This window comes from Salmo salar, chromosome 10, assembly GCF_965601325.2.
Source record: "Salmo salar chromosome 10, fSalSal1, whole genome shotgun sequence".
In the NCBI taxonomy this organism is placed as follows: Eukaryota; Metazoa; Chordata; class Actinopteri; order Salmoniformes; family Salmonidae; genus Salmo; species Salmo salar.
This window is the reverse complement of record NC_138300.1, coordinates 54,010,001-54,025,000: the sequence shown is the minus strand read 5'-3', so window position 1 is coordinate 54,025,000 and position 15,000 is coordinate 54,010,001. Positions and strand designations below refer to the sequence as shown.

The 15,000-nt window shown below is 46.4% G+C and overlaps 1 protein-coding gene across 1 annotated transcript in view; it reads right to left on the bottom strand.

The window, feature by feature from the left end:
- Positions 1-15,000, bottom strand: part of LOC106591508 (intermembrane lipid transfer protein VPS13B) — a 336,266-nt gene that overhangs the window by 100,373 nt on the left and 220,893 nt on the right. The window contains 2 exon segments of the mRNA XM_082957077.1: positions 7,655-7,837; positions 8,905-9,048. Coding sequence (XP_082813203.1) covers positions 7,655-7,837; positions 8,905-9,048 — 327 coding nt within the window.

Genomic DNA, 15,000 nt, shown 5'->3' with positions numbered 1-15,000 from the left:
GTTTGTCATCATTGTTTATCTAGACATAGGATAGGTTGTGTGAAAATATTACTGATGTTTAACGTTAAAAATGGACCAAAAGATTAATGCTAAGCAACGTTTCACATGTTTGAACGAACGTAAATAGATTATTTACTCGTTTTTTTTAGCTTTTCGGCGTGATTTTACACCCCCCCACCACGTTTTGTGGGAGCATAATGAACGCTAACTACTTGGTGTTATTTGGACATAAATTATGAACTTTGTCCAAAGAAACCACATTTGTTCCGGACCTGGGATTCCTGGCAGTGCCTTCTGATGGAGATAATCAAAGGTAAGGGGATATTTACAATGTTATTATCGATATTAGATGATGCTAACTGTATAGCATAGCTTATTGTTCTTAGCATAGCACCCCGTTTATTGCAAAATGTGATTTGAGATCTGGCCATTCGGTAGCAATTACGAGATGATAATATATTATTCTTTGAATGACAATATTATAATTTACCAATGTTTTCGAATAGTAATTTTGTTATGTTCACCGGAAGCATTTCAGAGAAGAAAAAAATCTGAATTTCACGCTACTGTAAAATGCTGTTTTTGGATATAAATATGAACTTGATGGAACAAAAAATGCATGTATTGTATAACATAATGTCCTAGGAGTGTCATCTGATGGAGATCATCAAAGGTTAGTGCATAATTCTAGCTGGTTTCTGCTTTTGGTGACGCCTGACCTTGAATTGAAAATGGATGTTTGTACTTTTGTGGCTATGTACTGTCCTAACATAATCTAACTTTATGCTTTTGCCGTAAAGCCTCTTTGAAAATCGAACAATGTGGTTAGATTAAGGAGATGTTTATCTTTTAAATTGTGTAAAATAGTTGATTGTTTGAGAAATTGAAATTATTAGATTTTTGATGTTTTGAATTTCCAGCCTTGTTAGCAATCCCGACTCGGGGTTCATTGCTACCCTGTAGCCCCAACAGGTTAAAATGTGTACTCTGGTCATTACACCTTTAGGAAAACATTATCAATGACTCTCCCTTCATCCATCATATTATGACTAGTAGGGTCTGACGGCGTCCAGTATCGACTAGTAGGGTCTAACGACGTCCAGTATCGACTAGTAGGGTCTGACGACGTCCAGTATCGACTAGTACGGTCTGACGACGTCCAGTATCGACTAGTACGGTCTGACGACGTCCAGTATCGACTAGTACGGTCTGACGACGTCCAGTATCGACTAGTACGGTCTGACGGCCCCCAGTATCGACTAGTACGGTCTGACGGCGCCCAGTATCGACTAGTACGGTCTGACGGCCCCCAGTATCGACTAGTACGGTCTGACGGCCCCCAGTATCGACTAGTACGGTCTGACGGCGTCCAGTATCGACTAGTACGGTCTGACGGCCCCCAGTATCGACTAGTACGGTCTGACGGCCCCCAGTATCGACTAGTACGGTCCGACGGCGTCCAGTATCGACTAGTACGGTCTGACGACATCCAGTATCGACTAGTACGGTCCGACGACGTCCAGTATCGACTAGTACGGTCTGATGACGTCCAGTATCGACTAGTACTGTCTGATGACGTCCAGTATCGACTAGTACGGTCTGGTGATGTCCAGTATCGACTAGTACGGTCTGGTGTCCAGTATCGACTAGTACGGTCTGGTGTCCAGTATCGACTAGTACGGTCTGACGATGTCCAGTATCGACTAGTACGGTCTGACGATGTCCAGTATCGACTAGTACGGTCTGACGATGTCCAGTATCGACTAGTACGGTCTGGTGTCCAGTATCGACTAGTACGGTCTGGTGTCCAGTATCGACTAGTACGGTCTGACGATGTCCAGTATCGACTAGTACGGTCTGATGTCCAGTATCGACTAATAAATCCCTCCAGGTTTAAACCTGAGAAGACTCACAGATCTCGATAGAGGAGAATTGTTGGATCGGGTTAACCTCACAAATCCCTCCAGGTTTAATAAACCTGACAAGACTCACAGATCTCGATAGAGGAGAATTGTTGGATCGGGTTAACCTCACAAATCCCTCCAGGTTTAATAAACCTGACAAGACTCACAGATCTCGATAGAGGAGAATTGTTGGATCGGGTTAACCTCACAAATCCCTCCAGGTTTAATAAACCTGACAAGACTCACAGATCTCGATAGAGGAGAATTGTTGGATCGGGTTAACCTCACAAATCCCTCCAGGTTTAATAAACCTGAGAAGAGTCACAGATCTCATGCTACCAGTCAGGTCAGGATGGAGCTCTGAGCTCCATGTCAGCGGTGACACATTTAGGAGCAGCGTTCTCGACGTGATTCAGAGAGCAGCTTTAGAGATGAAGTCGAGGACACACGATGAATCTCCGCAGCCTGTATTAAAAGCGATGTAAAGTACAGGACCTGAAGACAACAGACTAAACACTTGAGGGATATTTATTTTTTCATGTGGTGTCAGATTCTCCTGTACGTGTCCTTAGCCAGGAGAGAAGTCCCCAGAGTGCACAGGAGACTCCTTCTGTGGCTGCGTCTCAAACGACAATCCTATTCCTTATATAGTACCCATAGTGTTCTGGTCAAAAGTAGTGCACTATATAGGGAATCATTTAGGACTCACCCCCCCCCCACCCCCCCACCGAGCTCTCTTCTTCCTGAGGTTTTTAAGAGACTCTCAGAGAAGAAGGATATGAAAAGCAGTGATGTCATGTCTTTTTTTCCAGAGGCATCAATCTGTTGGTGGAATCCTGTGGAGCGAGGAGGATTCCCAGGGATAGATTCTCTGGTCGGGAATGCCGGGATGGAGAACGGGACAAGGGGGGATACGTGGAGAGGGTGATAACATGCTGATATTCCTGACCTCACTAGGGGAGAGGAGACTCAATGCTGCAGAGTCCCGGACAGTGGACAGTGATACCGCTCAGTCTCTACGGGTCTGGTACAGTACATCTCAACGCCAAGATTAACGCACCTTTAGGACACAAACACACAACGCTGCCGGCTGGATAACTCACACATCTCAGTCTCTATGGCGATGTCTTACCCCCCAGAGAGTCGGAGAACACAGAACGACTCCAACAGGTCTGGAAGAGGGAGGACTACTGGACAAGGAGATGGAGAACACAGGACGTCTCCAACAGGTCTGGAAGAGGGAGGACTACTGGACAAGGAGATGGAGAATACAGGACGTCTCCAACAGGTCTGGAAGAGGGAGGACTACTGGATAAGGAGATGGAGAATACAGAACGACTCCAACAGGTCTGGAAGAGGGAGGACTACTGGACATATAAGGAGATGGAGAATACAGAACGACTCCAACAGGTCTGGAAGATGGAGGACTACTGGATAAGGAGATGGAGAATACAGAACGACTCCAACAGGTCTGGAAGAGGGAGGACTACTGGACAAGGAGATGGAGAATACAGAACGACTCCAACAGGTCTGGAAGAGGGAGGACTACTGGATAAGGAGATGGAGAATACAGAACGACTCCAACAGGTCTGGAACAGGGAGGACTACTGGATAAGGAGATGGAGAATACAGGACGTCTCCAACAGGTCTGGAAGAGGGAGGACTACTGGACATATAAGGAGATGGAGAATACAGAACGACTCCAACAGGTCTGGAAGAGGGAGGACTACTGGACATATAAGGAGATGGAGAATACAGAACATCTCCAACAGGTCTGGAAGAAGGAGGACTACTGGACAAGGAGATGGAGAATACAGGACGTCTCCAACAGGTCTGGAAGAGGGAGGACTACTGGACAAGGAGATGGAGAATACAGAACGACTCCAACAGGTCTGGAAGAGGGAGGACTACTGGACATATAAGGAGATGGAGAATACAGAACGACTCCAACAGGTCTGGAAGAGGGAGGACTACTGGATAAGGAGATGGAGAATACAGAACGACTCCAACAGGTCTGGAAGAGGGAGGACTACTGGACAAGGAGATGGAGAATACAGAACGTCTCCAACAGGTCTGGAAGAGGGAGGACTACTGGACAAGGAGATGGAGAATACAGGACGTCTCCAACAGGTCTGGAAGAGGGAGGACTACTGGATAAGGAGATGGAGAATACAGAACGTCTCCAACAGGTCTGGAAGAGGGAGGACTACTGGATAAGGAGATGGAGAATACAGGACGTCTCCAACAGGTCTGGAAGAGGGAGGACTACTGGATAAGGAGATGGAGAATACAGAACGACTCCAACAGGTCTGGAAGAGGGAGGACTACTGGACAAGGAGATGGAGAATACAGAACGACTCCAACAGGTCTGGAAGAGGGAGGACTACTGGACAAGGAGATGGAGAATACAGAACGACTCCAACAGGTCTGGAAGAGGGAGGACTACTGGACATATAAGGAGATGGAGAATACAGGACGTCTCCAACAGGTCTGGAAGAGGGAGGACTACTGGATAAGGAGATGGAGAATACAGAACGACTCCAACAGGTCTGGAACAGGGAGGACTACTGGACATATAAGGAGATGGAGAATACAGGACGACTCCAACAGGTCTGGAAGAGGGAGGACTACTGGACATATAAGGAGATGGAGAATACAGAACGACTCCAACAGGTCTGGAAGAGGGAGGACTACTGGACAAGGAGATGGAGAATACAGGACGTCTCCAACAGGTCTGGAAGAGGGAGGACTACTGGATAAGGAGATGGAGAATACAGAACGACTCCAACAGGTCTGGAAGATGGAGGACTACTGGACAAGGAGATGGAGAATACAGAACGACTCCAACAGGTCTGGAAGAGGGAGGACTACTGGACATATAAGGAGATGGAGAATACAGGACGTCTCCAACAGGTCTGGAAGAGGGAGGACTACTGGACATATAAGGAGATGGAGAATACAGGACGTCTCCAACAGGTCTGGAAGAGGGAGGACTACTGGACATATAAGGAGATGGAGAATACAGGACGTCTCCAACAGGTCTGGAAGAGGGAGGACTACTGGACATATAAGGAGATGGAGAATACAGGACGTCTCCAACAGGTCTGGAAGAGGGAGGACTACTGGATAAGGAGATGGAGAATACAGAACGACTCCAACAGGTCTGGAAGATGGAGGACTACTGGACAAGGAGATGGAGAATACAGAACGACTCCAACAGGTCTGGAAGAGGGAGGACTACTGGACATATAAGGAGATGGAGAATACAGGACGTCTCCAACAGGTCTGGAAGAGGGAGGACTACTGGACATATAAGGAGATGGAGAATACAGGACGTCTCCAACAGGTCTGGAAGAGGGAGGACTACTGGACATATAAGGAGATGGAGAATACAGGACGTCTCCAACAGGTCTGGAAGAGGGAGGACTACTGGACATATAAGGGCCTATAAATTAAGCCAAACCTTTGTTTTGTGTTGTGTTTCTACGATGACTGTCCATAACACTGAGCCACCAGGACATAAAGGAAATGTCCACACATCCCTGATGAGCTGCTTACTGGACTCTATTGTCATTTGTATATAGTCACGTATAAAGAAGGGCTTTGAGATGCCTCATGAGAGGAGAAAGAAGAATTCAACAGATTCTGAAGTTCCTGAGGAAACTAGTCGATTCCTTTAACGGTGGTGTCTCTTTTCTAGCCGGGAACACCTCCCAGAATATGCTGTCTGTCTGTCTGTCTGTCTCTCTGTCTGTCTGTCTGTCTGTCTGTCTGTCTGTCTGTCTGTCTGTCTGTCTGTCTGTCTGTCTGTCTGTCTGTCTGTGGAGAACACTCTGCTCCTCTTCTCTCCTGAAGCAGCATGGGATCTCTGCTCTTAGTAACTGACTCGGTCACACCAACCCCCACACCCCCACCACCACCTCCAAGTCCACCCCTGCTTACTGTACCACACATGCAGTGAAGGACGACAGCAGCAGAAAGCTGGTGGACCAGGGGGGAAACGTGTATCAGTCATCATCAGTGTATCAGGGCCTACTGTCCGGACCTCTGGCAGTCTCTATGGGGGTACCACAGGGTTCAATTCTTTGGCCAACTCTTTTCTCTGTATACATAAATGATGTCGCTCTTGCTGCTGGTGAATCTCTGATCCATCTCTACGCAGGCGACACCATTCTGTATACATCTGGCCCTTCTTTGGACACTGTGTTAACAACCCTCCAGACGAGCTTCAATGCCATTCAACTCTCCTTCCGTGGTCTCCAACTGCTCTTAAATACAAGTAAAACTAAATGCATGCTCTTCAACCGATCGCTGCCCGCACCTGCCCGCCTGTCCAGCATCACTACTCTGGACGGTTCTGACTTAGAATATGTGGACAACTACAAATACCTAGGTGTCTGGTTAGACTGTAAACTCTCCTTCCAGACTCACATCAAACATCTCCAATCCAAAGTTAAATCTAGAATTGGCTTCCTATTTCGCAACAAAGCATCCTTCACTCATGCTGCCAAACATACCCTCGTAAAACTGACCATCCTACCGATCCTCGACGATGTCATTTAAAAAAATAGCCTCCAATACCCTACTCAATAAACTGGATGTAGTCTATCACAGTGCCATCCGTTTTGTCACCAAAGCCCCATATACTACCCACCACTGTGACCTGTACGCTCTCGTTGGCTGGCCTTCGCTTCATACTCGTCGCCAAACCCACTGGCTCCAGGTCATCTACAAGACCCTGCTAGGTAAAGCCCCGCTCACTGGTCACCATAGCAGCACCCACCTGTAGCACGCGCTCCAGCAGGTATATCTCTCTGGTTACCCCCAAAGCCAATTCCTCCTTTGGCCGTCTCTCCTTCCAGTTCTCTGCTGCCAATGACTGGAACGAACTACAAAAATCTCTGAAACTGGAAACACTTATCTCCCTCACTAGCTTTAAGCACCAGCTGTCAGAGCAGCTCACAGATCACTGCACCTGTACATAGCCCATCTATAATTTAGCCCAAACTACTACCTCTTCCCCTACTGTATTTATTTAATTTATTTTGCTCCTTTGCACCATATTATTTATATTTTAACTTTGAACTTTCTTCAAACTACAAATCTACCATTCCAGTGTTTTACTTGCTATATTGTATTTACTTTGCCACCATGGCCTATTTATTGCCTTTACCTCCCTTATCTCACCTCATTTGCTCACATTGTATATAGATTTATTTTTCTACTGTATCATTGATTGTATGTTGTTTTACTCCATGTGTAACTCTGTGTTTTTGTATGTTGTCGAACTGCTTTGCTTTATCTTGGCCAGGTCGCAGTTGTAAATGAGAACTTGTTCTCAACTTGCCTACCTGGTTAAATAAAGGTGAAATAAAATAAATAAAAATAAATATAGAGGTTAGTTCTACTTCCTACTGACGGTGAAACACGACCGTCCAGAGAACACCAGAACTCATGTCAACCTGTCTTCCTGTTTCCAAATAACACTGGAAAACAACTTCCTGAACCCAAAAACATAGGACTGATCACATGACGTATGGAACTGATCACATGACGTAGGGAACTGATCACATGACGTAGGGAACTGATCACATGACGTAGGGAACTGATCACATGACCTGTGGAGGACTTCGGTATTGTTGTACTAGACGTCGTATAGAAGGTCGATGATTTAACTGGTCTGAACGACCAGAGGTTTCATCTACACCGTAGCAGCTAGATGTTGTAGCTGTAGAGGTGTGGGAACCTACCAGAGGAGTTATGGCCGTCGTCCCCGCGCCGGGGTATCTGCACCGAGAAGGTCAGGAGGTCTGGGGCCAGCAGAGACTCAGGCTTACGGAGCTCATTGAGCCAGCGACTCTGATGAAGTTCTTTAGTGTCAGACGGACCCTGTAGCAGAGGAACCAGCTTCTCCTTAACACCCTCTGGTGAACCTGGAGAGGAGGAGGAGGAGGAGGACAAGGAGGAGGAGGCGGAGAAGAAGGAGGAGGAGGAGAAGGAAGAGGAGGAGAAGAAGGAGGAGGAGGAGAAGGAGGAGAAGGAGGAGGAGGAGGAGAACAAGGAGGAGAAGGAGAGGAGGAGGAGAACAAGGAGGAGAAGGAAGAGGAGGAGGAGGACAAGGAGGAGGAGGCGGAGAAGAAGGAGGAGGAGAAGAAGGACAAGGAGGAGAAGGAAGAGGAGGAGGAGGAGGAGGAGGAGAAGGAAGAGGAGGAGGAGGAAGAGGAGGAGGAGGCGGAGAAGAAGGAGGAGGAGAAGAAGGACAAGGAGGAGAAGGAAGAGGAGGAGGAGGAGGAGGAGGAGGAGGAGAAGGAGGAGGAGAAGAAGGACAAGGAGGAGGAGGAGGAGAAGGAAGAGGAGGAAGAGGAGGAGGAGGCGGAGAAGAAGGAGGAGGAGAAGAAGGACAAGGAGGAGAAGGAAGAGGAGGAAGAGGAGGAGGAGGAAGAGGAGGAGGAGGCGGAGAAGGAGGAGGAGAAGAAGGACAAGGAGGAGGAGGAGGAGAAGAAGGACAAGGAGGAGGAGGAGGAGAAGGAAGAGGAGGAGGAGGCGGAGAAGAAGGAGGAGGAGGAGAACAAGGAGGAGGAGGAGAAGAAGGACAAGGAGGAGAAGGAAGAGGAGGAGAAGAAGGAGGAGGAGGAGAAGGAAGAGGAGGAGAAGAAGGAGGAGGAGGAGAAGGAAGAGGAGGAGGAGAACAAGGAGGAAAGACACATCAGTCTGGATTTAGAGAAAACTAATTTCAAAATGGATTCTACAAAGTGACCTGCTGTTGAACTTGTTCTGGGTCTGTTAGCTCTCTGTGTGGAGAGTAAAGCCATTCTGTTTCGGGACATCAAATGACAAGACTCCCTCTGAGACCAGCGGTGACGACACAACAAACTAAACATTTGGACTGAAGTCCAGGGAGGACTGAGTTGAGTGTGTAAAAGCGAAAGAGAAGAGTCTTGGCGTTGGGCGGCGTTGGGGTAAAAAGCAGTAAAGTTTAACAGGGCACAGCTGCACACACCTGGGGTCCTGGCGCACACTTTAACAGCTCCCACGGTTCCCCCGGCACAGTTCACCGTCGCTCTGCTGCAGAACTTCAGCTCCACGTTCTGGACCGAGGCCTCCAGGGTCGGAGGAGGAGGAGGAGGAGAGGGAGACTTCACACCTAATAAAAATAACAACTGAAAATGAAGTAGGTAGCGGGGCTAGATCTGGTAAAGGTTTAAACACTGCTGCTGCTTTGTTAAACTACGGATTGGCCTTTAATTGTTGTTGATCTCTGGACCTTTAAAGTGTTTCTAGTTACCCCTGGACCTGTAACTCTCTCACAGTACACAGAGAGATCTCACAGTACACAGAGAGACTGGACCTGTAACTCTCTCACAGTACACAGAGAGACTGGACCCTGTAACTCTCTCACAGTACACAGAGAGACTGGACCTGTAACTCTCTCACAGTACACAGAGAGACTGGACCTGTAACTCTCTCACAGTACACAGAGAGACTGGACCTGTAACTCTCTCACAGTACACAGAGAGACTGGACCTGTAACTCTCTGACAGTACACAGAGAGACTGGACCTGTAACTCTCTCACAGTACACAGAGAGACTGGACCTGTAACTCTCTGACAGTACACAGAGAGACTGGTAATAGATACTGGGTATAACAGGGGTCTGATTGGTAATATATACTGGGTATAACAGGGGGTCTGATTGGTAATAGATACTGGGTATAACAGGGGGTCTGATTGGTAATAGATACTGGTATAACAGGGGGTCTGATTGGTAATAGATACTGGGTATAACAGGGGGTCTGATTGGTAATAGATACTGGGTATAACAGGGGGTCTGATTGGTAATAGATACTGGGTATAACAGGGGGTCTGATTGGTAATAGATACTGGGTATAACAGGGGGTCTGATTGGTAATAGATACTGGTATAACAGGGGGTCTGATTGGTAATAGATACTGGGTATAACAGGGGGTCTGATTGGTAATAGATACTGGGTATAACAGGGGTCTGATTGGTAATAGATACTGGGTATAACAGGGGGTCTGATTGGTAATAGATACTGGGTATAACAGGGGGTCTGATTGGTAATAGATACTGGGTATAACAGGGGGTCTGATTGGTAATAGATACTGGGTATAACAGGGGTCTGATTGGTAATAGATACTGGGTATAACAGGGGTCTGATTGGTAATAGATACTGGGTATAACAGGGGGTCTGATTGGTAATAGATACTGGGTATAACAGGGGGTCTGATTGGTAATAGATACTGGGTATAACAGGGGGTCTGATTGGTAATAGATACTGGTTATAACAGGGGTCTGATTGGTACTAGATACTGGGTATAACAGGGGGTCTGATTGGTAATAGATACTGGGTATAACAGGGGGTGTGATTGGTAATAGATACTGGGTATAACAGGGGGTCTGATTGGTAATAGATACTGGGTATAACAGGGGGTCTGATTGGTAATAGATACTGGGTATAACAGGGGGTCTGATTGGTAATAGATACTGGGTATAACAGGGGGTCTGATTGGTAATAGATACTGGGTATAACAGGGGGTGTGATTGGTAATAGATACTGGGTATAACAGGGGGTCTGATTGGTAATAGATACTGGGTATAACAGGGGGTCTGATTGGTAATAGATACTGGGTATAACAGGGGGTCTGATTGGTAATAGATACTGGGTATAACAGGGGGTCTGATTGGTAATAGATACTGGGTATAACAGGGGGTCTGATTGGTAATAGATACTGGGTATAACAGGGGGTCTGATTGGTAATAGATACTGGGTATAACAGGGGGTCTGATTGGTAATAGATACTGGTTATAACAGGGGGTCTGATTGGTAATAGATACTGGGTATAACAGGGGGTCTGATTGGTAATAGATACTGGGTATAACAGGGGGTCTGATTGGTAATAGATACTGGGTATAACAGGGGGTCTGATTGGTAATAGATACTGGGTATAACAGGGGGTCTGATTGGTAATAGATACTGGGTATAACAGGGGGTCTGATTGGTAATAGATACTGGGTATAACAGGGGTCTGATTGGTAATAGATACTGGTTATAACAGGGGTCTGATTGGTAATAGATACTGGTTATAACAGGGGTCTGATTGGTAATAGATACTGGTTATAACAGGGGGTCTGATTGGTAATAGATACTGGGTATAACAGGGGGTCTGATTGGTAATAGATACTGGGTATAACAGGGGGTCTGATTGGTAATAGATACTGGGTATAACAGGGGGTCTGATTGGTAATAGATACTGGGTATAACAGGGGGTCTGATTGGTAATAGATACTGGGTATAACAGGGGGTCTGATTGGTAATAGATACTGGGTATAACAGGGGTCTGATTGGTAATAGATACTGGGTATAACAGGGGGTCTGATTGGTAATAGATACTGGGTATAACAGGGGGTCTGATTGGTAATAGATACTGGGTATAACAGGGGGTCTGATTGGTAATAGATACTGGGTATAACAGGGGGTCTGATTGGTAATAGATACTGGGTATAACAGGGGTCTGATTGGTAATAGATACTGGGTATAACAGGGGGTCTGATTGGTAATAGATACTGGGTATAACAGGGGGTGTGATTGGTAATAGATACTGGGTATAACAGGGGGTGTGATTGGTAATAGATACTGGGTATAACAGGGGGTCTGATTGGTAATAGATACTGGGTATAACAGGGGGTCTGATTGGTAATAGATACTGGGTATAACAGGGGGTCTGATTGGTAATAGATACTGGGTATAACAGGGGGTCTGATTGGTAATAGATACTGGGTATAACAGGGGGTCTGATTGGTAATAGATACTGGGTATAACAGGGGGTCTGATTGGTAATAGATACTGGGTATAACAGGGGGTCTGATTGGTAATAGATACTGGGTATAACAGGGGGTCTGATTGGTAATAGATACTGGTTATAACAGGGGGTCTGATTGGTAATAGATACTGGGTATAACACGGGGTCTGATTGGTAATAGATACTGGTTATAACAGGGGTCTGATTGGTAATAGATACTGGGTATAACAGGGGGTCTGATTGGTAATAGATACTGGGTATAACAGGGGGTCTGATTGGTAATAGATACTGGGTATAACAGGGGGTCTGATTGGTAATAGATACTGGGTATAACAGGGGGTCTGATTGGTAATAGATACTGGGTATAACAGGGGGTCTGATTGGTAATAGATACTGGGTATAACAGGGGGTCTGATTGGTAATAGATACTGGGTATAACAGGGGGTCTGATTGGTAATAGATACTGGGTATAACAGGGGGTCTGATTGGTAATAGATACTGGGTATAACAGGGGGTCTGATTGGTAATAGATACTGGGTATAACAGGGGGTCTGATTGGTAATAGATACTGGGTATAACAGGGGGTCTGATTGGTAATAGATACTGGGTATAACAGGGGGTCTGATTGGTAATAGATACTGGGTATAACAGGGGGTCTGATTGGTAATAGATACTGGGTATAACAGGGGGTCTGATTGGTAATAGATACTGGGTATAACAGGGGGTCTGATTGGTAATAGATACTGGGTATAACAGGGGGTCTGATTGGTAATAGATACTGGGTATAACAGGGGGTCTGATTGGTAATAGATACTGGGTATAACAGGGGGTCTGATTGGTAATAGATACTGGGTATAACAGGGGGTCTGATTGGTAATAGATACTGGGTATAACAGGGGGTCTGATTGGTAATAGATACTGGGTATAACAGGGGGTCTGATTGGTAATAGATACTGGGTATAACAGGGGGTCTGATTGGTAATAGATACTGGGTATAACAGGGGGTCTGATTGGTAATAGATACTGGGTATAACAGGGGGTCTGATTGGTAATAGATACTGGGTATAACAGGGGGTCTGATTGGTAATAGATACTGGGTATAACAGGGGGTCTGATTGGTAATAGATACTGGGTATAACAGGGGGTCTGATTGGTAATAGATACTGGGTATAACAGGGGGTCTGATTGGTAATAGATACTGGGTATAACAGGGGGTCTGATTGGTAATAGATACTGGGTATAACAGGGGGTCTGATTGGTAATAGATACTGGGTATAACAGGGGGTCTGATTGGTAATAGATACTGGTTATAACAGGGGGTGTGATTGGTAATAGATACTGGGTATAACAGGGAGTCTGATTGGTAATAGATACTGGGTATAACAGGGGGTCTGATTGGTAATAGATACTGGGTATAACAGGGGGTGTGATTGGTAATAGATACTGGGTATAACAGGGGGTCTGATTGGTAATAGATACTGGGTATAACAGGGGGTCTGATTGGTAATAGATACTGGGTATAACAGGGGGTCTGATTGGTAATAGATACTGGGTATAACAGGGGGTCTGATTGGTAATAGATACTGGGTATAACAGGGGGTCTGATTGGTAATAGATACTGGGTATAACAGGGGGTCTGATTGGTACTGGGAGGTTTTCGGACGGCCAAACTCCCAGGAGGAGAGAGAATTCTTCCAGCCAGGCAGGCTGGCGCTGTCCGAGGAATCAAATAAAAACTCACCTGTTCCAATAAGGATTTATTTTTCATTTAAACTTCCCATCACAGAGACAACGAGGTTTTCATTTCCAACCAGCTAGTGTTCCAGAGAAGAACAGTCGTGTCCTGAATCTGACTCTAACCGAGTGCTGGGTGTCTGAAGTACTATTTCGGTATTACAGGAATAACTTGTTGTTTCACTGACGAACTAAAAGTATTTCTGAGAGATACAACGGTATGTACGCTACAGTATTACATAGTCAAATCAAATCAAATTTATTTCTATAGCCCTTCTTACATCAGCTGAATGTAAATGTAAATGTCTCAAAGTGCTGTACAGAAACCCAGCCTAAAACCCCCCCAAACAGCAAGCAATGCAGGTGTAGAAGCACGGTGGCTAGGAAAAACTCCCTAGAAAGGCCAGAACCCTAGGAAGAAACCTAGAGAGGAACCAGGACATGAGGGGTGGCTAGGAAAAACTCCCTAGAAAGGCCGGAACATAGGAAGAAACCTAGAGAGGAACCAGGCTATGAGGGGTGGCTAGGAAAAACTTCCTAGAAAGGCAGGAACATAGGAAGAAACCTAGAGAGGAACCAGGCTATGAGGGGTGGCCAGTCCTCTTCTGGCTGTGCCGGGTGGAGATTATAACAGAACATGGCCAAAATGTTCAAACGTTCATAGACGACCAGCAGGGTCAGATAATAATAATCACAGTAGTTGTCGAGGGTGCAACAAGTCAGTAACACAAGAGTAAGTGTCAGTTGGCTTTTTCATAGCCGATCTTTGACATAGTGTGGATAATACTGAGTTCAAGAAGCAGCCTGTAGTCATTCTGCCAGAGGGGAAGGGGGGTTAAACAGATCTCTGATCTGGAAGGGAATCAGTTCATTATTCTGGAACAGTCTCTAGTCTGGACTCCTTCCAGGATCATAGTGTTTATAAAGACAGCTCAGGAAATCCAGGCAGGTTGGAGTTAAGACATCGGATCACCCCCCTGCTTCTCCCACTCCACCTCCTACTGCTACGTCTCCTTCCTCTCTCCCTTCTCCTCCCTTCCCATCATCCTCCTTCCACTCCCACTCTCTACCTCCTTCTGCTCCTCCCTCTCTCGCTACCTCCTTCTGCTCCTCCCTCTCTCGCTACCTCCTCCTCTCTCTCTCCCTCATCCTCCTCTCACTCTCCTCATCCTCCTCTCACTCTCTCTCTCTCCTCCTCCTCCTCTCTCCTCCTCCTCCTCTCTCTCCCTCATCCTCCTCTCTCTCCCTCATCCTCCTCTCTCTCCCTCATCCTCCTCTCTCTCCCTCCTCATCCTCCTCTCTCTCCCTCCTCATCCTCCTCTCTCTCCCTCCTCATCCTCCTCCTAGTCTTTCCTTCCTCCATTTGCTGTGATGGATCACGGTGGCGCAGAAAAGCCGTACGACTTCAAACGCTCCTCTTTAGAGAGCAGAGTGGGGCCCACTGGGCCACTGGGCCCTGGTTACCAGACTGCTGCAGCCTTTCATCTAGAGACCTGGCCCACTGGGGAATACTGGTCAACGCTAACAAATATCCTAATGGCT